Source organism: Cryptosporidium bovis (genome assembly GCF_009768925.1).
Source record: "Cryptosporidium bovis isolate 45015 chromosome Unknown contig_1, whole genome shotgun sequence".
Taxonomy (NCBI): domain Eukaryota; phylum Apicomplexa; class Conoidasida; order Eucoccidiorida; family Cryptosporidiidae; genus Cryptosporidium; species Cryptosporidium bovis.
Genome location: NW_027125030.1, coordinates 181,195 through 206,782, shown reverse-complemented (window position 1 = coordinate 206,782; position 25,588 = coordinate 181,195). Strand labels below are relative to the sequence as shown.

The following is a 25,588-nucleotide window of genomic DNA, read 5'->3' as shown; positions in this document are numbered from 1 at the left end:
AGAGTGTGTAATTTGTCAAATAAAAAATAATTTGAGAAATGAAACAATGCTACTACTCAGTATTGGAGGTTGATAGCAGGGCAACTTTTGATGAAATACGGCAAGCATACAAACTGCTATCTTTAAAGTGGCACCCGGATAAGAACAGAAATAACATAGAGGAAGCAACAGAGAAATTCCAACAAATTGCAGCAGCTTATGAAGTCCTTAGTGATCCAAATGAAAGGGCATGGTATGATTCTCATAGAAAACAGATTTTATCGCAAAATAATTACGATGGTGCGGGAAATGACCAAGATTACGATCCGTTAGGGATAAATGTTTGGAAGTATTTTTCAAGAGATATTTTTGCAGATTTCAATGATGAGAATTTAGGATTTTACACAGTTTATAATAAATTATTTAGTGATATAATAGAAGAGGAGAAAAAATATTTATCTATTGATTCAAATGAATATAGATTTTGGAGTGAAGCAAATAGATTTGGCAATAGTCAAACGAATTTAGATGAAGTAATGGAGTTTTACAGATTTTGGAGCAATTTCTCTTCGACAAGAAGTTTTTCCTGGAAGGACATATGGAATTTGAATCAAGCTCAAAATCGTCAGATAAGGAGAGCAATGGAAAATGAGAATATTAAAGAAAGGAAAAAAGGAAAAAAAGAATACAATGAAACTATAAGGAAATTAGTTGAATATGTCAAAAAAAGAGATCCCAGAGTTGTAATGCATATGAAATTAAAGTCTGAAAAAATAATGAAGATTAATATTGAAAAGGAACGGGAAAAAAAACTGCAGGAAGAAGCAAGAAGAAAGGCAAGAGAGGAGGCAAGAATTGAAGAATTAAGAAGGCTGGAAGAGCTTGATGCGAAAAGAAGGGAATTATGTGGAGAAGAATGTGCCAGTGGTGAAACTAGCGATGATGAAAGCGAAAAAGTAGTTTATCATTGTAAATTATGCAATAAATTCTTTAAAAGTGAACAACAATTAAATTCACATTTAAAAAGTAAAAAACATATTTTAAAGGTTAAAGAAGCGGAAAAAAATAATATATCTAGTGTTATTAAGAATACGTGTAAAGATGTTAATAAAAAAAATGATTGTGAATTTGTTACAGAAACTGAAAAAAACTATGATCTGGAAATAGATGAAACATATGATGTGTATGAGGAAAGGAAAAATTATTTGTATTTCGATACTGAAAAGGAATTACAAGAAACACAAATATCTTCGGATTCGAAAAGTGGGGATTCATCTGAAGAGATAGATGTAGAAAAGATTACAGAGATGATGGACATTTTGAGTGGCAAAAGCCATAGAAATAGAAGATTAAAAAGCAACGAGCCCGATTCAGACGGAAAAAATAATGAAAGTAAAAGAAACAAGAAGAAAAAAAAGTCGTCTAAGATAAAAGAGAAAAAAGAAAACTGTACTGAATTTGAAGCTAGCATCGATCAAAAATTATTGTGGAAATGTTTAGTTTGTAATGAAAAATTTGAATCAAGAAACAAACTATTTACTCACGTTAAAGAATTAAATCATGCGGAAGTGAGAAAAAAGAGTAACTATAACAACTCCAAGGTAAAGTATTAAATTTATTATTAAAAATAGTGTGTTTAAGCTTTAATTACTTTGTACTTGTATACATTCGAATTATTTTTGCAGCCAAACGAAATTATATCATTCGGCTGTAATTTATGGTTTCTAATTTTTACATTATTTACAAAGGTACCGTTTTTAGAGTTGCAGTCTACAATATAGGATTCAGGTTTACCATCACTTAATTTAATATATATATAGGCATGCTCTCTTGAGAGCATCATAAAACCATTTTTATTTCTATCTTTCGGAAGCTTTGAGTCTAGACTTCTCCCTATCTTAATTCCTTTAATTCCAATATTTACTATACTTTTTTCATTCGTCTTTTGTAATATAGGACTAACTTGTTCCAGTATACAAACATATGGTGATATGTTATTTATCATACTTTTTATGTTGTTGTTTATTGATTCTATTCTATTACTTATAATTTCTATTTCATTGCTCAGGTTGATAAAGCTACTATTTTGGGTGCAGCTTTCCTGAGAAGAATCTGCTATCTTCACTCTTTTATTTGAAATAGCTATATCATCATGTTCATATTCGTCTATATTTTTTAATTCTGACTTTAATTCATCTCTTCCTATATTTAAGAGCTTCAAATTGTTTTCGCACTCGTTATCCGCTACATCACTAAACTCAATAGAGTCAGAGTAATACTCTAATTCTGATAGACCACTTTCTTCTACGTCCATTTAGTGCAAATAAATACAAGTATATAATCCCTTCAAGTTTGATTACAACACACAAATAAAGGCGGGGTACCGCACATTTGAGATTTTATTTACTACTGTTTGTACAAATAATACATGATTTACCCACATAATGTATATTTAATGTAATTACTACATTTTATTTCTAACAGTATATGGTCATTTCAATAAAAAAATTCAAAGGAAAAAAGTAAATACAGAGATTAAATGTCGGCTAACCTATATTGTATTGAATGAGTAATATAAGCATATATGTAGTAAAATCAAAAAAATAACGAAAAAACCTAAGAATGCTTTGATTTTTTATTGTTATTTATGACATTTTTCAATTTATTAATTTGTCTTTTCATCCTTCCGGAATTGCATGTTTGTCTGAAGTTATTTAGGAATTCATCAGACTCTATTATTTTGTTTTGAATGATATTATATTTCTTATCATTTTTTTCTCCTATCACAATCATTGTTTTTGAAAGTGAGATTAGGGAATTAAGTAGTTCTAAACCTTGAATTTCAGTATTAAATTTAAATCCGTCAAAATCCTTGATATTATCTTTATTATTTCCAGTGCAGAAATCAATCATTCTAACCACAACATGTACAATGTCGTCGATATAACTCTCATTTTTGTTATTTATCTTTGAATTATGACAAGCCATCACTGTTTGGTTTACCAAGTTTACATATTCCCTAAGTTGATAAGAACTTTTCGAGTACTTAATAGTTGCTTCAAATTCTAGAATAATGTTGTTAATCAAAAATAAATACGAATTTTCGGTTTCAATATTCTTAATTCTATGCACTAATTTATTCAAATAAGATAAAGTAACTATTCCCATTCTTTTTTGGTTTATCCACTTTTGTATTAATTCCTTAGACAATATTTTTTCAATGTTTTTATTATTGCCATCAATGTAAAAAGATAAAATAATAATTGTTAAATTTATAGACAATGTTTCCATTTGTTTGGAATAATTTTCCATTCTCGATTTTATGTTTTTGTTATCTAATTTTCTATTCCAGCGATTTATTCTTTGGGGTTCAACAATAGGTTTGCTTATTATATGAATCAAAAGTTTGTATAAATCTGATAAATCGCTGTATTCCTTTACATTAAAACTTGAATCTTTTAGTGCATTCATATGCATCAATTTGTTTATTGTAACTGACAATTTATTTACAAAATCAGAAAACACAGTCATTGTAAACTTAATTGAATAATACAATGAGTGTTTGCAACCAACTCTATATGCTTCAAGAAGGAGTATTAATGAGCGTATTAGTGGGATTTTTACGTCGTCTCTTTGAATCTTTGATGAATTCATTATATCAGACATGAGTGACAATGTGTCCAGCATTCTAAGTTTATTCTGAATTTCAATGTTAATTTTCTGCAATTGTTGTTTCTCAAGCTCCTTTTGTGCCTTTTGCTTTTCATATTTCGGTGGTATCTGAGACTCATCATCCAACAAATGTAACAGTAAAGAATTGTCTGAATAGTAAAGTATTTCATCCTTTTCTTCGTTATCGTCTTCTTTATCACTCTTATTACCACTACATTCGTTCTCTTCGTTATCATCTTCTTGTTCAATATCGCCATAATTGTTTACAATATCATCTTGGGAAGATTCTGGCAAATTAATTTCGTTATCTTCATCCGAAACATCTTCTTCGTTTAAGTGCATATTTATATTCCAAAGATCTGGAAGTTGTGAAATTTTACGCGTGAATTCCACAAATTGTTCCATATCCATATTTTTAATTGGGTCCAAGTATCTTATCGACAATTGAAATAAAAGATTAAGGCCTGAAACACAACTCGGTGCATTTTTATCATTGACATTATTACCATCACTAATATCATCTAGATCTATTATTGACTTAATTATTAACTTTAATCTAAAATTGTCTCCAGAAGACTTTAGTATATTAATTATAATATTTAGTACAAAATCGCAATTGCAATCCTCCAAAATGTAAAATAATACTAAACAATTGATTATCAAGTTAAATGCCAACTCTGAATTGCATTTTAATTTTGAGACGTCTCTTTTCAACAATAATTGCTTTAAATTATTGTTTTTATTTTGTGCTTCCTCACTCATATATTGCAATCTATTCATTGTTTTTGTTAATAGTCTAATAACCTCATTATTATATTCACTAATTTTACTTTTAATTAAAGTTTTGTTATTGTTAATAACATCTTTATCACTACTCTCCAAGTGACAGAGTATGTCACTCGTAATTTTTCCAATTATTTTCTCTAATCTTGGATATATTAATTGACGATAATTCTCAACCCATTCTTTGTCATAAGAGCCAAATTTAAATATTGAATCTATCACTTTTGTTATGTTTTTAAAATTAACTAACATTATTGAGTTATTTTTACTACTTGATGAAATTACAAGATATTCCAATAATATATTTTGTATACAGTATATTTTTCTCCAACAATTACTTGCTTTTTTGAGACTTATTTCATTGGAATGTTCATCCTCAGAATTACATTCACTATTTTCATTCTTATTATCGTCACCGATGGTAAAATTTTTCTCCTCATTGATCATATCTTTTTTGATGTTATTGATCATTTCCAGTCCTTGTGCAACCACTATAGACTCCAAGTCCTCATTACCAGAAATTAATTCAAAGAAAATCTTTAATATGATTTTAATCTTAACACCAGTCTTTAAGATAATTACTCTCATAAAATTCCAAAATAATTTAACTTTCTCCTCATTTGAAATGTTAAGGGGTTTATCTAAAGCAATAGTCATATTGCCCAACTTTGATATTACCTGACTATCTCGATTGTCACTCAAATCCCTTTCCCAAAAAAACTTAGTTAATGTCTCATTTAGTAAAAAAGGTACAAGTGACTTGGAAGTATCTGCCTTATTTTTGTTATTTCCTTCAAAATGAACATAATCCTCAAATCCAAAGATAATACTTGAGTAGTCTCTTATATTATTACTATCGTTGTTGCCTCCTCTGCTAAAATCAAATCCACTAAATATATTACCTGAGATAATTCCAATAAAAGTTTGGATAAACAATATTGAGAAAGACGATAGTGGATTTCTATCAATTAAAGATGTTTTCATGGCCCAAAAAAAACATTTAGACTCATTTGAAACAAATTTATTGACCAGTTTTATAAACAATTCCTCTGTTATATTTGACCTTGAATCAGAATATAATTTGTACTTTAGTTGCGTAAAAAATTGCAAAATCATTCTTCCACCAATGTAACACTTTTGATGCGAGTAATTATCCGAGAAATACTTGTTTTGTATACTATCCAATATATCCAACAAAAATATATAACTTATTCTGTCATTTAAACAAGGTGAACTTGATAAATAGCCTACTAGCGTGTCGAATAAGTTGGGAATTCTCGGACTAAACATTGTAAAATATTGAATATTTGCAAGCAATATATCCCATCTTTGTTTCAAAAAAACATGTCCCGGAGATAGAAAAACCTTGTTCCAACTATCCCATTTACTATTATTTATTTTCACCGTAATTAAGTTAGCTTTAGACTTGTCATTACAGTCAAGTTCGCCATTTATTGATATTTCCTTATTGCTTTCCAAGAAAAGCCTTAATTTTAGAAACAAATTCAACAATGGTATTTGAGTTGCCAGTTGGTTCCTTTTTTGTTCATTTACATCTGAATCTAGTACTCTTGAATCAAATAATTTACTCATGTTTGAGGAAATGCACTTTATTGGTAATCCCGGATCGTATTCGCAACAGTCCACAATTATCAAGTACATTACCTCGCATACCATATCCTGTAAGTACAACTTTACATTATAAACTGTCAATAAATTTTCTATAGTTTGTTCTATATACGGTCTTGAAGCATTTGACTTAAAAAACCCACTCTTTATAATTGACAAATATCCAAGGAGAAGACCTATTATTCTATCCCTGGTATCTCCTACCGTGCCTGGTTTTCCTTTTATATCTCTCTTTATCCTCTCAAAGTAATGCTTCTCCAGTCCCTCCAATACATTCGAAATGGGAATTGAATATCTACTTAATATTATTGACAAACAACTCCCATATCCACGCCTTACACACTCTCTCTGCGACTCCAACCCCTTAATTAAACGACTAAGTGTATATTCTAAGTCTTCCCTTCCATTATTAAGTTCTGGTAAATTTATTAACGATTTAGACGTGTCTTTTTCCTTGATCTTTTTATTTGGTATTCTAACTGAAAAGTCCAGACAATTAACTATTCCCTCAATAGATGAGACGGAGACTTTTTCATCGTAACTTCCTAAATCCCAGAAATACTGTAAAAAATTCGGGTTATCCATTTTTGTGTTGTATATGCTCAAAATGTCAAGACGAAACTAACCTATGTCAATGCGCGCCAGATTCATTTCTCACCTTTTGTTATTGGCATTCTGTCTGTAACTTTCCTTTCGTTTGCATTTAGTGAACAGCCAAGTATAGTACATTTTTTATTTTTATGGAATTCATGTAATTAAAACGCTATATAATGAAACTGTAAATCAAAGCAGATTATCTATTCATTTCTTTTTATATTTTCAAAATCTAGATATGCCATTACAAAAGGTTCCAGTTGCTCTATTACTTCCCCTGATAAATCTTTTCTTAGTATCTTAAAATGCGAATCATTTATATTGAATTTGAACATTGCCTCCTGAACATCCCCCGTATTCACTCTGGAATGAGAAAATAGATAATTCAATTCGTCTTTAGTAAACATTACTTCTTGATTATCACCAGTCAGGAATGTTCTTGCAAGCCCTATTTTGTCAAGCTGCAGTCTGAATTTAAAGTCCTCAACTGTTCCAGCGGTAATTAATCTATTTGACGAGTTAAAGTCAATCGCTTATAAATCCAAGCTGGTGAATGCTTATAATATACAAGAACATACCTGTAAACAATGACGTCCGTTTTTTGTCCGATTCTATAGGCTCTTCCTATTGCTTGCTCGTCCTGAGTTGGATTCCAGTGCGGTTCAACTATTATTATTCTGTTAGCCTCTGTTAAATTGAGTCCAGTAGAACCTACACTCTTTGATAACAACAAAACCTTCGTTTTCTATATATAAATCATTTATTACAGTTTAGTTAATATATATAACCAGAGAGTTGACAATCAATATTAACTTACCTCTTTGTTATTGAAATTATGAATGGATTTTTTCCGTTGTTCTAGAGTTTGCTTTCCTTCAAGCCTTTCCCAATTGACATTATTAGGAATTAATATAGTTAATTCAATTAGGTCCATCATTAGTAGGCTTTCCGTAAATATTAATAACTTTTTGTTAGTACTAACGACTTGAGGAACTAGTAAAGACAATATTTGAAGCTTAGTGCTTTGTTTTCTTATTAATTCAACACTTATTTGTGGAAGACTTAAAACTGATGAAAAAATATACTCAATCTCCTCATCATAATCTGTCTTACTCGCGTTATTATCTTTATTAACGTAACTATCTGAATTATCTGCAAAATCGCAGTCAATCTGTTCTTTTATTTCTAGTCTGTTGTTATTGTTCTTCTCCAATAAATACCTCCATGTCTGCAATTCACTTTTTAAAACAAGTAGTGGATGCCTGCAAACATTTAATAGCAAATTTATTGTTTGCAAAACTGCTCCATTATTTTTTTTAAATATTAAATCATCATTTAACACGTTATTTACTAATTGACTATCTAAAACGTCCTCGTATGCATTCAATTGTTCTACAGACATACTATGCCATAAAACAATGTCAAATTTACTAATTTTTGAAGTATCTCTGTCATTATTTTCATCGTTTTCAATACCAACTGTAAAGATACTTGATACTAACTTTTTATTTCTCCTCAGTATATATGGCTTTATAACATTTTTTAAGTGATTCATTGCCATTTCACGTGATTTCATCTCGCTTATCATTATGTTTTTATTATTTGTTTTTTCAATAAGTACGCCATAATTACTCTTAAATGATTTAATGTTTTTTCCAAGTAAATTTGGTTTTACACATTGAATAAGTGACCAAAGTTCAGTTAAACGATTCTGAAAAGGAGTACCTGTACATAATATATTGGAGTAACTTTTTAAATTTTGAACATCCCTGAACAACTTGGTTTTGTTGTTTTTTAATTTGTGTGCCTCATCAATAACGACAATATCCCATGGTATATTAAATTCACTCTCACTGCTTTCAGCTAAATCACGTATATATTCGTTTCTCGATACTTTAATCCCTTCCTTGTTTCTAATATAATTGCACTCTGTCTTTTTTATATTAATTGAATCAAGCATTTCAATATCATTTCTAATTGTCTCAAATGTAGTTATTAGTATTCCACCCATTTTGCTTTTATATAATTCACTAAGTGAGCTGTTCCTTACATTATTCGAACCATGATATATATACTTTGGTATTTTTGGGCACCAAGTATCTAATTCATTTACCCATTGACTAATTAAACTTGGAGGCAAAATAATAAGAATAAAGTTTATTATCTCTGACCTAAATAACCCACCTAAGAATACACAAACTTGAACTGTTTTTCCCAATCCCATTTCATCTGCCAAGATACCACCTTCACTGTTTCTAAATCTGTCCCACAACCACCTAATTCCATCATACTGATATTCATGATCCTTCAATTTACAAAACACCTTCGGTGATACGTACATTCTTCTTTTTATTCTACCTGAATTGCTTGGTAAATAATATTCCATTTTTTCGGAGTTCCAGTACCACCCCTTATATGGTTCTTGAGGTGGTTCTACATTATTCTCGTTTCCTTCACTATCAGCATAATTTGAATTTGAGATAGGAACAACTGAAAAAAAGGTGTCATTGTTTAATGAATCAATCACTTGAAAATTATAATCACAAGGATTAATTATTTCTGACTTCGACTTTTCTTCAACACCTGTTTGAAAATCACCAGTTATCAGCTTCGTTCTTCTCACTTCTTTTTCAAAAGAGCTCACATTTTTTTCATTTATTTCCTTGCTTTTCTTTATTTGTTTATCTGATATTGTCACACTTTCTATTTGTTCTATTATATCCTCTATTTTTGATTCAACTTCACTGATTATCTCCGGTTTACCTAAATTCCCTCTCTCCTCATCATCTTTGTTTCCCATTTTAAATTCTTGTTATAATTTATAGCCATATCATTTTTGTATTTATTATTAATGCTTAATTTTTTCTTTTATTAAAATCATCATTTACCGGCAAACTAGTTTAAAGACAAAATTAGAGAAAAAAACGATCATTAACATGCTAATTGGTATTACCACGAGACGGAAATCAAATGCAGGTAATTAAACTAAAAGAAACAGGTCTTAGAAAGTGCAAAGTAAAAAGACAAGATCATACCACCAACACAACAAATTAAACTAATAAATATACATTACGAGAAAAAAAGTATAACGGTGGCGACAATCTATTTGTCAAAGCTATATAATTTAAAGTTATATGAATACAATCACATTCTACTTATGATTAATATCGGAAATTTCATTCTTAAAATCAACTAAGTAGTGAACCATTATTTCCATCCAGTAAAATAATTCGTAAGTGCATATTTACGAATAGACAATACAGCTATGAATATAACAGTCTATGATTATCCATCTTGACATTACTGTCAAGTTAATCTAAGATAAAAAAATAATAATGGAATTATTTTTCGGGTTGGTTTCTTTCCCATATAATTTCTCCTTCTTCCCCAATAATAAGATCATCTACGCAATGGGGTATGCAAAATACTGCAATGTTATATAAATACCCTCTAGAGAATGGAGAGCTTTGTGTGTCAGGAAAAGGCTTTAAATACGATATCTTACTCCAAGCCAAATTTTCCCATGTAGTTAAATTATTGAGGGCCAAAAAAAAATGATATACTACTAGAAGTAGTGATAAAAATCCAATAAATAATGCATTGCCAGAAATTGCAATAAGAGAAATAATTTCAAAAAGTGACGGATGGTTGTTGATGAGTTGCACTTTGAAAAGGCAAAGATAAGTACAGTAAAGCACCCAAATGCACTCCGGGGCTTGAACAAGAGAAAGCCACCAAAATTTGCATCTATTATATTCCCCAATGCATATTCCAAGCCAAGGGCAATGATGATCATGTGTCCTTATACATCTTTCACAAGAAGAACAGTGTTTAGTTCGAAGCGGTTGATACATCCTACAATAGTCACAAAATCTCAGTCTAACTCCATTTTGGTACATTTTCCCTTGTTTAAATACAAAAAAGCCATCATCACTTTGAAAATAACTATTAGCTATATCCGTTCCATTCGCATCTTTCCTAGGTAAAAAGTCTATTCCATCCGAAGAACAAGGTGAGAGAGGAAATGTAAGACTAGTATCCAGATTTGTTCTAGAATGGAATAACATATTCATTTCGCTTTTTTTTCTGTTTACTTGTTTGTTCTTATCGTAAAAAGTATTAAAAGCGTCAATATTAGCTTTGTTGTCAATTTTTGGAATGTCAATGATAAAATCCTGACTTTCTGCATTCGAATCCCCAAAAGCATTATTGTCTTGATCCAGCTTATCATTTTCAAAATAACCGATTTCTTTCCTTTCCTTGAAAAACAAATTATTGCTATTCTTGAATTGAGAAACACCTATTGAATTTAAAATATGGCCAGGAGCGCTTTCCATTGCCAAACTCAAACTAGCAGTACTTTTGTCAATTCTAATTGATGAACTAATAAGTCTATTTGCATTTAGTAATGGGAAAGACATTATGGTGTTTCCTGAAATTATATTTAAATGTTGGTTCAAAGCGTCATCTCCATTGGAAAATCCAGAAGAATCTATACTAATAACTTCTTCGGTTCTTTTCTCATCTTCCATTCCCTCTGAAACTAATCTTTTTAGTGGTTTATTACTTCTCACTGTCCCAAGATTCGAGCAGTAGTCAATTTCACGAACGGAATTACCTAATACATCAATATTTTCATCTTCATCCAGCTCTTCCTCAGAACTATATAAAGTGTCAGAAATAATAACATTGTCTCCATTGCTACCTGAAACAAATCCTTTTTGTGTATTATCTAAACCTTTTAATTCTATACTATACTTTACTCTAAGCGGATCACGAATCCTATCTACTGGTCTTAGTTTAGATGAAGGACAAGACCTTAAAAAACCTGGATCGCCAAAGGATATCAAAACATATAGTGTATTATTAATTAAACCTAGGACTATTGAAAGCAGGATTAAAAAAGGGCCATTGTCGAAATACCACCTACTTTCTGTATTGTTGAGTAATAGCCAAACCGGATAATAAGAAAAAAATCTAAGCAAGCATACTAATATACCAGTAATATTTAAATGACTTCTTGAATTTGCTATAAAACGAGATGGCAATAAACCCAATGGATTGTCATTATAGGATGAAATATCATTTTCTCTGTATCTCACCATATAACTGTGTAATCACTGTCTATGTTAATTATTAGTCGTCAACAAGTTGCTCTTTAAACTAAAAGCACTACTTGCTGTTCATTAACTTTGTTTCATTCAACTGTCAGACAAAACATATATTTCAAACCAATTAAATAATATCGGTTTGTTACCCATGTAGTGATATAGGCAATACCTATAAAAAATATATATCAATGCTTTGATATCTTATATATAAAAGATACATAAATATATTTATTTGATTGTTTTATTTTATAAATACTTATGAGTTCTACACTCGCCTTTTCTTCTTTCCCACGTTAAGCCTCCTTGACACACAAACAATTACCACAAATTCATTCAAATTTTTTTTCGTCCTGTAAAATATCACAATTTATTTATATGTACCCCTTACTTTACATTATATCCCTCTTTTTACAGTCAGATATACAGATGTTTATCCATTATCAGCATTTACCTGTGATTTTTTCTATTTCTTCCTACCACCCTCTGTACATTTCCCCATTTCCTAGCTTTTACACGTAAGCGCCAAACGTGCCCGCCCGACGGTGGCGCTTCTGTGCATTTTGACTTTTAAGTGCAATGGAATATGTCATTTGGTATTTATGGCGAAAAAAATAAATAAATAATAATAAGGTCAAGTTCCTATTTTATACAAGTAATACTGTGGGTAACATTTAATACAAACCGGTATGACTTTTTTTCGCCTGAGATAACAACACTTCCAATTAGAAAAAGAAGAATATCAAAGATAAATATGTTGAACATAAGAAAAATACTTGAAACAAATGACATATGTGTGATATGGAGCAATATAAACGAACTCGATAGCAACGTAAATTTTGAATCTTTAATAAATGAGCTCAAAGATGAATTTTTAAACGTCGAGGAGTATAATAAGATTAAAAAGTAAGTTTAAACACCTGTTTTATTTAAAGCAATATATATTTGTGAATATGTGTTGTTAAACGAATATTGTCGCAAATACTAACTAGAAACACAATTCTAATATTTTAAAACAAGTTTTAAAATGCTTCCAGACAAAATAAGATCTTTAACAGGCGTAATGCTAATTAGGGTATATCTGGGAAATTATTGTGGAGTACCACCAAATAAATTAAAAATAGTTCGTGTAAATGGGGAAAAGCCGTATATTTTCTTTGAAGATGAAGATAAATGCACTATTCACTTTAATATTTCGCATGATAACGAAATAGTGGTTATCGCAATTTCAAAGTTTATTATTGGAGTAGATGTAATGAAGCTTGAGTTTCCAAATAGAAACAAAAGTGAGAATCACATTTCGAAATTCTTTTCCAATATGAGAAATGTATTTAGTGAATCTGAGTGGAATTACATAAATGATGATATTCCAAAGTTTATGGAATACTGGACCATAAAAGAATCATTTGTTAAGTGTGTTGGAGTTGGACTTTATATTGAGCCTAGTAGACTGTTGATTAAAGAAGATTTCTGCCTAAATGACATATGCTCAAGCAAAATATATATGGATAATGTCTTGCAGGTAAGTAAATGAAGTGTCACTATTTCATTTATCACAATGTTAATATTTGCATATTAGGATTGCATAGTTTATTCAACAAATAAAGTAATTAGTAATTTTAGCATTTCAATTTGTATCTCTACTAATGATATACTCCATAATTTTAATAATAACTTAAAGCAAAAGATAAAATTTCAAGGGAGAGACTGTGAAAATAAGTTAAAACAAACACTTAAAAACCTAGGTAATAGATTACCTCCAAAGGCAAGTTTATAAATAAATATATCACTATTTCAATTTTGTCGCTAATTAAAAATATTCACATTGTTGTTTTGTTGTTTTTGAATATTTACCTTCATTTAGATCCACTTTGAACAAACAAAAATTGAATATTTACTTCAAGAAATCCAAGATTGTTCTAATATATGATATAGTTTCATAGAAAACTGCCAACATAGTTTACAGCACATCTTGTGTTATCATTTAAATCCTGTTCACTTAAGAACGAATATTTTAATTAGTTCATATAATTGTCACGTTTCGGTTTATCGTGTTTCATATTTAGATTGTATGTTACGTTAAATACAACTATCTAGCCTCATTAGTAAGTTTAACAGAAAATATTACATAGATACTCATGTGAAATTATTCTTACATTATCATTTATTTCACGCTTTATAATAGACTTATTTTCATTCCATTTATTTAAACAAACGCATTTAAAGACGTGGCGCTAGATTGTAATGCATTTATATCCTATTTAAGTGCATTATAATTGTTATTCCTTCGAGGGGGGGTGGGGGGTGAAGATGGCCATTAAATTAAAAAGATTAACTTTGTGGTATTTGCAATAGGACCACAGACTTATAAAAAAACAAGTCTGTATGCCTGTTTCATTTTGCTTTGTATTCATTTTCAACACAAAATTACCTGAAGAAACTTTGTTCTTTGGTGAATCATCAAAAGTAAATAACAGTAACGAATTGATATATATCACAGCATAGGTGCAAATTATTAGTAAAAATGTCCTTAGATTTCACACAAGAGATAAATGAATTAAATTCAATGTCAATACTAAGACCGAAGCATCCAACACATGTAGTAATAAAAGATGGTGTGGAACTTAGAAGTTCTTCTTTCGGGGTTAATAACAGAGAAGGCAACATGGGTGAGCTCCTTGCCGTTACACAAATTACAAGCGTCGTTTATATGACTTTTGATTCCAATGGAAGGCTTTATTCTATAGATAAAGAAACTGCCAGAAAATACCTAGGAGAGCTAGTAGACGACAGAATGAATTGGGAATAAATGTAAGCATTAGCAGTAGAACAAATAATAATATGATAAATAAATCTAAACAAACTCTTAATTTTTAACTTACATGTTGAATAGTAGTATTGATTTTTAGATTACTTGATCAAACAAGCACCCGTGTTTCTCTTTTTTTGAAGTAAGTGTGTCTTTTTTTCGTTTCAATTTTCATTATATATTTGCTCATTTATAATTCGAAGTTGATAATAGTAAACCTTTCTTATGGAGTAACAATTACAGCGGGAGAGAAAACCTGTAAACAATAAAGGTGGATATTGCTGCCATCCACACATTCGGAATTATATACTGCTTTGTTCAAGGCAAAGTGAACAATGGACAATATTGACCATATTTTAATGGCTGCGTCTCGGTTTAGGCAATGTGCTCGAGTGGTTAAGAGGTCAGTCTCGAAAACTGATAGCGTCTCGCTGCGCAGGTTCGAATCCTGCCATTGTCGATTTTTCCGCCGATTGGAAATCGTGACAAATAGTGTTGAATTTGCACATTAGAGGTAACTTACAAGGGAGATCGGTTTCTGTGTTACAAGTATTGGTTTCTATGTATTTACAATTCATAATTCGCTGCCTTTTCAGAGTAACAGCAACAGTTGACATTGTAAAGATGTATACATTATAATAAATTAGGTCGAGACAAAAATTCAGAATTAAATTAATTTAGAAATAATAAACAATGCCTTTGAAAACTAATTATACTCTAAATATATTATTTTAGATAAAGTGAAAATTTCAGTAATTAAGATATTAAGTTCTAAGAGAGGTTAGTATTTGTTCAAGATTTTCAATATCTTTTTCAATAGGCTGTATTTTACAATTATAATATGTTTCGATTTGATTAATTAAAAAGAGTTGACTTGGTAGTATAAAATTAATAGATATACCATTTAAACCAAATCTTCCGGTTCTTCCAATTCTGTGAATATATGTCTCATTCTCAACCTGAATAGACTGATCAGGAGTGGATGGGAAGCCAGCCACACCAAATGAATTAGAATTCGAAATGTTAGAATTGTTAAATCTAACAGGAATGTCAAAATTAATGACTAATGTAACTTGAGGCACATCAATTCCTCTAGACAACACATCTGTTGATATTAAGACTTTTGTTTCACCATTTCTAAATGAATCCATAACCTGATCGCGTATTTCATGATCCATTTTCTCACCAGAATTAGTTTGAGTTCCGCAAATAACTGAAATAGCATGACCTTCTTTTCTCATATTTTCAGCAATAGAAAAAGCTGTTTTTCTGGTGTTTACAAATATGATTGACTGACCAATAGACATACATGAATAAAGATCAGATAAAAATGTTAGTTTATCGTTTTCATCATTACATATCACATAAAACTGCTGTATTGTATTTAACGTTAATTCCTCTTTTTTAACACTTATCTTATTTGCATTTGGAACAATTTTTTCAGCAAACTGTCTAACTTCATCATGATATGTTGCACTAAACAGTAATATCTGTAAACTTTGCTTGAAAAATTTTCTAATTTGTCCAACTTGTGGTGCCATCATATTTCTATGATCGATCATTTCGTCAGCCTCATCTATAACCATTAACTTCAAATATTCAGTTGGAAAAGCACGTTTTTTTAGGAAGTCTTGCATTTTTCCAGGTGTACAGATAACTATTTGTGCTCCAATAGTTCTGTCATACTTATCCCCCTGGGCAACAACTAACCATGTCGTGATCCCAGTGAAACACCCAAGATCATTAACTACGTCCATGTTTTGACGAGCGAGTTCTCTTGTTGGGCATAAACACATACATTGTGGATGTATAATTTTAGTGTCTACTTTTCCTAGCATTGCTAGGGCAAATGTGGCCGTTTTCCCACTACCATTGTGGGCCTGAGCTATTAAATTCATCGGTGAATTAAATATAAGTGGCAATGCAGCTGCTTGAATTTTTGAAGGCCTTGTAAAGCCCTTATTATAAATCCCTTTAAGAAGATCGTGAGATAAGTTTAAATCAGACCAGTCCTTTGCAGAATAAAGTTGAGTCTTAGAGTCAACGGCTTCAACTGATATTGAAGATGAATCAACTTCTTTCAAGTTCATATATTCATCATTTCCTTTATTCTCCCTTGATGATGCTTCTGCCTCTATAATTATATTACCTTCTCTTCCAAACTCAGTCTTTAGATTCACTAATTCATCACTCTCCAGACCATTGTTACTACCGCTACATTCCTTACTTGCACCATTCTCGCAAGAATTAGAGGATATATCCCTAAAATACTCTTTTAGTTCATCCACATTTGCAACCTCTCCATTTTCCTCTGAGTCAGTCTTTGACTTATCACTCTTTCTATTCTCCTCAGCTATCATTTAATAAATTAAATATATTTTTTAATGATAATCAGATATTATACATATATATTATTATCTACACTGCTTAATCACCAAACTATCAGGACTTTCGGAAGAATCAATATTAGAAGAGAAAAGCACGTCTTCTAATTACAAGAGTACTATATAAAATTTAATACTCCTGTAGTTGTGTTTTCTTTGCTTTAACACTCCTTTTTCACCCTTTTCCTATTAAAAAGTGTCAAAATATCGTGACCCTTTGCAGCAATACTGAACTATTAACAAGTATCTAAATGGCGCCACTTTTGGCGGGCATATTTAGACAATAAAATGTCAAAAGTTTAGGAGTAATTTGGTTGATTAAATTGCACTGCCATTTGATATTTTCATTATTAAGATTCATTCGAGTATATATTGAATATACACTCTTTAAAGGTGTAAGAAGTTGATACAGTTTTAGGAAGTGCATTGTTGCTCATTAAAGAGTGAGATATAATATATAAAAACCTGTTGTTCACCTATATACATATATATTTAAAAGAGGTGATAGCACAGTAAATAAATTTGTATTATATTATACCAGAAGAACAGATCATATATAATATTGAGAGCATCTTTCTAATTTGTTTTCTCTGAGAAGGAGTGTACGTATTTTAGGCATTTGCAACCCTGATTAAAAAACGTTTAGTTAAATAGCAAGGTCAATATCTACCTCTTCTGTACAAATAAGAAAATATGATTCAACCAACAGTGGAGGAGCTTAACGAATTCAAGAGTTCATGGAACCCTCTTGTTCAGGAGGATATAAGCAGTGCAGACTACTACTTTAATTCATATGCCCATTTCGGCATTCACGAAGAGATGTTAAAAGATTCAGTTCGAACTGGAACATACCAAAGGGCTATTATGTACAATAAACACTTATTTCAAAACAAAATAGTACTTGACGTAGGTAGCGGCACAGGAATATTATGTATGTTTGCTGCTGCTGCTGGAGCAAAACATGTTTATGGTATTGAGTGTTCAGAGATAGTTCATGTTTCTAGGAATATTATTAGGGATAATAATCTCTCTGACAAGATTACATTTATACAAAGCAAGGCAGAAGAGGCAGTGCTACCTGTTGAGAAAGTAGATATCATTATTTCGGAATGGATGGGGTATTTATTATTATTTGAATCGATGTTAGATACGGTGTTATATTGTAGAGATAAATGGCTTGTTGAAGGTGGATTAATATTCCCAGATAAAGCCCAAATGTACATTGCTGGAATTGAAGATGCTGAATATAAACAAGAAAAGTTGGGTTATTGGAATAACGTTTATGGATTTAATTATCAATTTGTAAAACCATGTATTATGGAGGAACCCATCATAGATACTGTATCAGAAAATGCCGTGAATACAACATCATGTTGTATATTTAATATTGATTTATATAAATGCAAGAAAGAAGATCTTGAGTTTGCTTCTGCATTTCAGTTAAAAGTTACAAGAAAAGACTACGTACACGCTTTTATTGTGTGGTTTGATGTCATTTTTGGAAGTGGTCACAAACCTATTTCCTTTACAACAAGTCCTTTCGGTAAATATACTCATTGGAAGCAATCAGTTTTTTATTTTGAAGATGATCTTGTATGCAATCAAGATGATATTATTACCGGAATGTTTGCTTTAAAGAAAAATTCCAAAAACATAAGAGATTTAGACATTAAAATTAAATTCAATTTTAATAAAGATGATTCAATTATTGAGAGAATTAACTTTTATAGACTCAGATAAACCTAAGGTAGACAAACATATATATAATGGTAGGATAAGGCGTTATTCTAGTCAAACAGGTTAAAAACAAAATATATGATACGCTGGTTTCTTCTTAAATAAGCATCCCTGCATTGTTCAAACCATAATTTTGTTTCTACTAAACACGTAATATCAGTTAATATCAAGAGAATTGTTGACACCCGATCACTCACGGATAAGATGTTTGTTTTCTTGTTTCACCACGTAAATAGATTCATAGTAGATCTAATTATATCTAAATAATGTGCATAAATTTATCTGTGCTATATCGTTTTCGTGATTTTTTTATTTGTTATTTCATGATTTGTAATGTGTTTTGTGGTTACGACTTATTACCGCAGGCGCCACATAAGGTACCATGATATCAATTATGATCTATATTGAATGTTTGCAGGACAGAAAAATAATAGGTGATTACAAAGAACATAAATATAATTGGAAAGTGTTCATAATTTTACTTTAGAATAAATAATTTTCATATTTCACATGAAGTAGGCTTTGTTTTGGAGTGAACAAAAAAAGTAATATGTTAACGAGACGCATGTATGGAAAATAATGACAGCAGTTTTGGACACATACTGTAGGAATGAAAGACCAGAGTTTTCGCTATTTGGCAAGTTTGTGAGGAAGAGGGATGATTTAAATGATAATGGTGGTGGTTTGGACATTGCACTGATAAAAAGCGACTCATTGGAAATATACGAAGTAACAGTAGACAATAAAATAGAATATGTGACGTCATGTAGACTTTTGTTAGCTCCAATAGCATCTACAACAATTAAGGGAGTTGATGGAGTTACAGACTATATGGCGCTGTTGTTTATGAATTTGGAGATAATGATATATCGTTATTCGACAGAATATGATGAATTAGAACTTGTAAGTAAGGATAAAATAAATATAGAAGATTTACTAGAAGGATCTTGTAATAATAAGTGTTTAACTATTGTCGATATGGATGAGAATGTTAAAATGGAGCAAATAGTATTTGGAAATACACTTGATTCAAATATTTTCTCTATTATGATAACATTTGCAAAATGTTTGGTATTAGTAACTTATAAGATCAACTTATCAGGATATTACGGTCAAAAGTTACTATTGAGCGTATGCTGGGGAATTTCATCAGAGACGGATTTATTTATCGATACTATTATAGATTCATGCCTAATACATGATGAGCACAGTCAAATGTGTTTGCAACCTAGAATTGCCCTTCTAACCAGAATCGGGCCAGTAAGCAATGGTTCAATTCAGTCTCATTCGAATTCATCTTCTTTAATTTATTTGAATTTGAACATGAGAATTTCAGAGTTCACAGTGTTAGAGAAGCTTGAATTATTGCCTATGGATGCATATAAAATAATTCCCATAAATACGGGGAAAAACTTGAACAACTCACTATCAGGTGGAGTTATTGTATTGGCAAGAAGTTGCATATTAGTTCATGGAGGTTTGCAAAGACCGTTTACATTAGTAAACGTAAATGACCATTATAAGAATATACCAGAGAAAAAACTTGAAATAGACATATGTACAGGAAGGATTCATTCTTTTAACCCAAAGATGTTTGGCATAGAGACTGGAGAGATTACAGGAGGATCTTTGCAAGTATCATCAATTGGAGGAAATTATACAACATCTTCTGTTGAAAACAATAGAGCATCGACAGATGAAAATGTGCCTCATGACAGTTCAAGTGATTTAAAAAATACATTACCAAGCCTTAGACCAATATTATTGGATGATTCTGAATTATCAATGGACCTTGATGTTTCTCATTCTATACCACTAATAATAACTAACGATTACTACGGTACTTTATTGTTCAACAAAGTCCAACCTTATTTAATACTGTTAGTTTTTGAAATTTCGAATGAGAAACCAAGCGGAATTTCAAAGTATTACTGGATTAAAGTAAATGAATATTGGGACTGGAATAGAAACTATCTCGGAAGTAATTGCGACAAAGCTTTATGTTTAGAAACTACTAGTTATTCAAAAAAAATCAATTCCGGAGTGTCTGAATTAGATGAACATTATTTACTAACTGTAATACCTATATTTCCAGTACAAAATTGTTGTATTATTCCCAGTAAAAGTAACTCAAAAACAGAAGATGTTTTGTTGTGCATGGTTGGTGAGTTTTCCTCGAATTCTGGTGTTTCTTTATTAAAGTTCTCGCTTGGTTCTAAGTTCAACTTAACCTTTTCTAAAATAGGTGAAAATAAGAGCAGTTTTAATAACTTACCAAACATTGACTTCAATTCGTTGGGATACAAATATATTGTTGAAATGATAAAAAATATGGAGAGAAATAGAGATAACAAAAACAATTCATTACCTAGTAGTGGCACCAAAAAGACAAAAAATGACTTTGAACCACCAAGCATCTTAGATTTCGAGAGGGAGTATATAAAATCAAATCCCAACAATAAGCTAAATCATATTGAAGAGGATAATATAACTAATGTTTGCAAAAAAAAGAGTACAGTAAACTTTGAATTGCTAGACTATTTAGATTTAGGACCCTGCTCACTTAGAGATTTTTGTTTAATTCCGAATAAGGGAAGTGAAGACAATTCAGAATTTGAAAGCGAAGCTGAAATGAACGATCAAGGAAATGTTTGCGATAATAATACGATTAAACTAGGTATCGACGATAATCACTCTATATTAACTACAAATGGGAGTTATCCTATAGGACAATTGTGTTTATATATGAAGTGTATTTCAAAATATACGATAGCCAAGTTTTCATTGGATGATATTATTTTTCACTGGGTTATTGATGATCCATTTTCAGGAAAAACAAAGTATTTGGTTTTCACTACAGATCCTTTAAAAAGCATTGGAAAAACGTATATATTTTCACTAGAAAATGATAATTCTGAAACGGGGGAAAACAATGGTGCAAATAATAATCAAATTATAATAGGAGAAGTAAATCAATTGGATTCTTCTGAAGGGGAATATGAATTCGAATCTGACTCTAATACTGTTGGAGCCGGCATAATTCGATTGGGTAAGAAGTTATTGGAGGATGTTTATGTTGTCCAAATACTATCTTCTAGCATAAACATTCTTGATTTTGAGCTGAAAAAAAGAGTATTGGAGATTGATCTGATAAGTTTTTTGTTCAATGACAGGATAGATGCTCCCTTAGCTATTAAGAGTTTCGTGATGAACAATCAAATCATTGTTATATTATTTGAAGATTCAAGTATGAAAGTGTTGAAATTCATTAGTAACAACGACATTAATGACATTAAAGGTTGTAATATAAAGGTATTTGATAGCTTTACTATTTTGCTAGAAGATAATTTAGAATTGATAAATCAGCTTATGGAACTTAGTAGGCTTAATTTGACAGTTATTAATCAGAGAATAGGAATAGGAGGTGATGTATCTCAAAGGCTGGATAACTTTGGTGAAGATGATAAGAATAAATTTGAGGATATATTTTGGATAAGACATGTTTCTAAAATGGTATCTTATGACGAAAATTTGTGCAATGAAACGTTGCTTGTATTGGTAGTGTATAGTAAACTCTGGTTGAATGGTTCTCTTGTAATTTATGATTTTGAAAGTAAAAAAGTAATATTCTTCTCTCCGTACGTCTCTCTAGTTCCATCATTACTTGGAAATGTAATTTCACCATCAAACGGTTATGAGGACACAATTTACAGATTCTTAGAGTGCGAATTTGATCTAGGAAGGCCAATCACTTGTTTGTCTACTCCTATTATAGAACCTAAACTCTACAGTTATGATAATAATTCTCTTTCAATTTCAGCATGCATTAACTTTGACTGCAATTTATTAAATGATGAAGCTCAGGTTCACAATTCGGATAATACTCAAAATTCATTTTTAATTTCATCCGAGTTAGTTAAACTCAGTACTGGTGGCGACATGCTCCTTATCGTTACTGTTTCTCAAAGACCTACTCTTATATATAAGTTAAGTGTTAACTACAGTAATACCTTGGTAGATTTTGGTACTCACAAAAACTTAGGTGGCAGTATTAATAGCACCAATTGTGAAGTGAATAACCCCAGATGCAATTTACAAGAAAACATATTGAAGGGTAAATGGAATCTGCAAATACAACCAAATTGTAGCAATATTCAAATGGATATTAGAAAATTCTTCCCATTATTTCCAAAGACTTTAACATCTGAAAATGTGATTGATGCATTCTCTAATGAATCTCCTCTTTCTACCTATAATAGTGGACATGTTATATTATTTTCAAATAATGTAGATGCATGGATGTTCCAACCACCTACAGCAATTAATAATGAGGATGTTACTAAAGACAACACCAATGCTCAATTAGAAAAGCGGAAATACTGTTCATCTGTAGTAATATTATACAATAGAAAAAAAGTTTCTATTATTAACTTTGAGAGTAAAAGAAGTGTTAATTGCATTGCAAGTATTAATTCACCCTGGTCCTCCACGCAGATACTTTTGACTACAAATTTGAACAATGAAATTAAATTTAGATATCTAAATATTCCTCACTCTATTAGTGATGATGCTGAGACTTTTAATTCTGGAAATTTTGATCACGGGACAAATGAAAACAAGGATATTAGTGATAATGAATATTTGGATAAGAAGCTATCAACTATCCCATTTTTAGGTAAAGATAATTGGTTTGTTAGAAGGACATATTTACCTGAAGTGATTGTTCAAAGAGTTTCTTATTGCAGAAAATACAAGCTAGTAGCTTTGATTGTAGGGATACCAGATAATGCTAAACATCATTTAAATGGATATCATGTCCGTCAGATGGCGTTTTATAGATATTTGAGGTGTTTAGAGGCAGGAGGAAAGGAGGGTCAGGCTATACTAATGAACCAGGATTTAATTAGAAATCCAGATAAATGTTTCGAAAAGTCATTAACTTCTATTCCTGATTTGGGAATACCTTATACTAGTTACGACACCGAGACATACTTTGACACTCTTCCTCCTGGAATTGAGATAGGTGAAATACTACCTAAAATAATGTATCAATCTAACTTGACTAATCAGAAGAAGAGGAATAGACTTAGAAACGAAGAAAGCGGATATATTCCTGAGAAAGATGGCCACTATACAAAAAAAGATTTTGAAGATGAACAATTTAATGATTTATTGGACGTAAATATATTGAGAAATGAATTATTGATATTTTCAATGGAAGATCTGTTCCCACAATCAAGACCTGTTTTCTCACTGTTTGACTCAAATATGAACGATTTTCCAAAGCCAATTGGTAGATTTGCTTTTGGAGCTTGGGAAGTTGGGCTTAGCATCAAATTCGGCAAAGATCCAAAGGGACAAGATGTACTTATAGTTGGAACAGGGACCAATCCTACACACTATTTTGAAGCAGAAGGAAGAATACTGATGTTTAAGGTAAGACAATTGTTTTCAAATAACGAGGATGACAGACTTAAAAGCAATATAGACTTTTCTGATCTAAATGGAGACAATAATATGTGTCAAATTGGTGTTAGATCCGGGCTTGTAAATAATGGCAATAATAATGATAACAATGATAATTATAACGGAACTAACAACAATTCAACAAATAGTAAGTGGCCGAATTTACTTAAGTACTGGCCTTCAAAGTTCTCGCAAGAGTTGTATTACAATAATGTACCTGAGTTGGAAATATACTATTCAAGCATGTTTAGGGGTCCGGTTACTTGGGTAGATTTGATAGATTTACCTGCCACCACAGCTTCAATAGCTCCCGCAATTCCGGCTCTTGCAGCATATCCAATCATTCAGAACAACCAAATAGTAAGAGTTCCAACTTCCAATGTTACTTACCTGTCCCACACTTTTGGATACAGACTATTTATCCATGAACTCAAGGAAAACGATGCAGGTTTTGTTAAGGGCTCATTTATGGACACTCCACTTGGAATAACTTCAGTGTCGAATTATAAGGCTCTCTTCTTTCTTGGTGATATAAGAAGAGGTGTCCACCTCGGAATGCTTAAAACAGATGTATCCAGAGGATCACAAACCATGGTTAAATTAGCAAGATCACATCCTTTGTGGAAATTTACGTGCACATCTGCTCATGCAATAATTCTAGACAAGGAAATGGCTATTCTTGTATCAGACAATAAAAATAATCTTTTCACATTTGAACCCAGCTTCGATTCTACCCAAATTATCGACAAGGAAACACTTAAACCCACTTCCCACACATTTATAAATACTACTATTGTTCACATGAGGGCTATTAAATCCGGAAGCGAAAATTACGTGGTTGCTAGTGGAAGAAATGGGTCATTTCTTCTTGCAAGACTGATTAACGAGAATCAACGAACAAAATTTTATCAGCTGGAAAAACTACTTTATAGTAATATTCCATCATTTTTGGGTATTTCACCAGGAGCTATTCAGGTTATCAACAATAATCAGGAATCTATCCCAGATTTCGTCAAAGATCTTTACCCCACTTCTAAGATATTTCTACTCAAACATTTTGATTACATCAAATATTTATCTAGTCCTATACTCAAATCTATTTTTAAAAACTCAAACTTTAATTTTAATGGTATAAATCAATTTATAGTTTAATTTACCGCCCGAAAAAGGCGCTTAAAGAGGTACCATTAAAACCGATGTTTTATTTGTAAACAGCCTATTTGTTTTTTCCTAGTTATTGATAAATACCAACAAATAGTACAAGTAGTTATTGTTAATGTAAATATTATTGTTATTCTAAAAAAGATATGCGATATTCACAGTAATTGCGATTTTCAAATAATTTTACAACTTAAACTTTTGTCTTGTTAAGGTTCACCTTAAGCTGTGTTACTAAATCTGGTGTGTTTATTGTCACAAAGGACAAT

At 30.9% G+C, this 25,588-nt stretch overlaps 10 protein-coding genes across 10 annotated transcripts; 5 read left to right on the top strand and 5 right to left on the bottom strand.

Annotated features, from left to right (window-relative positions):
• Positions 1–38: 38 nt before the first annotated feature.
• Positions 39–1,592, top strand: FG379_000201 (uncharacterized protein; the record flags this gene model as incomplete). The annotated part of the gene is made up of 1 exon (XM_067326540.1): positions 39–1,592. The coding sequence occupies one exon, from the start codon at positions 39–41 to the stop codon at positions 1,590–1,592; it is 1,554 nt and encodes a 517-aa protein (XP_067183155.1).
• A 23-nt stretch (positions 1,593–1,615) lies between these two features.
• FG379_000200 (forkhead associated domain (FHA) containing) lies at positions 1,616–2,293 on the bottom strand (the record flags this gene model as incomplete). The annotated part of the gene is made up of 1 exon (XM_067326539.1): positions 1,616–2,293. One exon carries the CDS (start codon positions 2,291–2,293, stop codon positions 1,616–1,618), a length of 678 nt encoding a protein of 225 aa, XP_067183154.1.
• Positions 2,294–2,595: 302 nt separating this feature from the next.
• On the bottom strand, positions 2,596–6,648 carry FG379_000199 (uncharacterized protein; the record flags this gene model as incomplete). The annotated part of the gene is made up of 1 exon (XM_067326536.1): positions 2,596–6,648. The coding sequence occupies one exon, from the start codon at positions 6,646–6,648 to the stop codon at positions 2,596–2,598; it is 4,053 nt and encodes a 1,350-aa protein (XP_067183153.1).
• An 817-nt stretch (positions 6,649–7,465) lies between these two features.
• Positions 7,466–9,457, bottom strand: FG379_000197 (uncharacterized protein; the record flags this gene model as incomplete). Its single annotated transcript, XM_067326534.1, has 1 exon — positions 7,466–9,457. One exon carries the CDS (start codon positions 9,455–9,457, stop codon positions 7,466–7,468), a length of 1,992 nt encoding a protein of 663 aa, XP_067183151.1.
• A 541-nt stretch (positions 9,458–9,998) lies between these two features.
• Positions 9,999–11,762, bottom strand: FG379_000196 (DHHC family palmitoyl transferase; the record flags this gene model as incomplete). The annotated part of the gene is made up of 1 exon (XM_067326533.1): positions 9,999–11,762. The coding sequence occupies one exon, from the start codon at positions 11,760–11,762 to the stop codon at positions 9,999–10,001; it is 1,764 nt and encodes a 587-aa protein (XP_067183150.1).
• Positions 11,763–12,792: 1,030 nt separating this feature from the next.
• On the top strand, positions 12,793–13,299 carry FG379_000195 (uncharacterized protein; the record flags this gene model as incomplete). Its single annotated transcript, XM_067326532.1, has 1 exon — positions 12,793–13,299. The coding sequence occupies one exon, from the start codon at positions 12,793–12,795 to the stop codon at positions 13,297–13,299; it is 507 nt and encodes a 168-aa protein (XP_067183149.1).
• A 990-nt stretch (positions 13,300–14,289) lies between these two features.
• On the top strand, positions 14,290–14,574 carry FG379_000194 (uncharacterized protein; the record flags this gene model as incomplete). The annotated part of the gene is made up of 1 exon (XM_067326531.1): positions 14,290–14,574. The coding sequence occupies one exon, from the start codon at positions 14,290–14,292 to the stop codon at positions 14,572–14,574; it is 285 nt and encodes a 94-aa protein (XP_067183148.1).
• Positions 14,575–15,338: 764 nt separating this feature from the next.
• Positions 15,339–16,934, bottom strand: FG379_000193 (Dbp5p-like eIF4A-family RNA SFII helicase; the record flags this gene model as incomplete). The annotated part of the gene is made up of 1 exon (XM_067326530.1): positions 15,339–16,934. The coding sequence occupies one exon, from the start codon at positions 16,932–16,934 to the stop codon at positions 15,339–15,341; it is 1,596 nt and encodes a 531-aa protein (XP_067183147.1).
• Positions 16,935–17,651: 717 nt separating this feature from the next.
• Positions 17,652–18,698, top strand: FG379_000192 (arginine n-methyltransferase; the record flags this gene model as incomplete). The annotated part of the gene is made up of 1 exon (XM_067326529.1): positions 17,652–18,698. One exon carries the CDS (start codon positions 17,652–17,654, stop codon positions 18,696–18,698), a length of 1,047 nt encoding a protein of 348 aa, XP_067183146.1.
• A 576-nt stretch (positions 18,699–19,274) lies between these two features.
• FG379_000191 (uncharacterized protein) lies at positions 19,275–25,313 on the top strand (the record flags this gene model as incomplete). Its single annotated transcript, XM_067326528.1, has 1 exon — positions 19,275–25,313. The coding sequence occupies one exon, from the start codon at positions 19,275–19,277 to the stop codon at positions 25,311–25,313; it is 6,039 nt and encodes a 2,012-aa protein (XP_067183145.1).
• Positions 25,314–25,588: the final 275 nt, after the last annotated feature.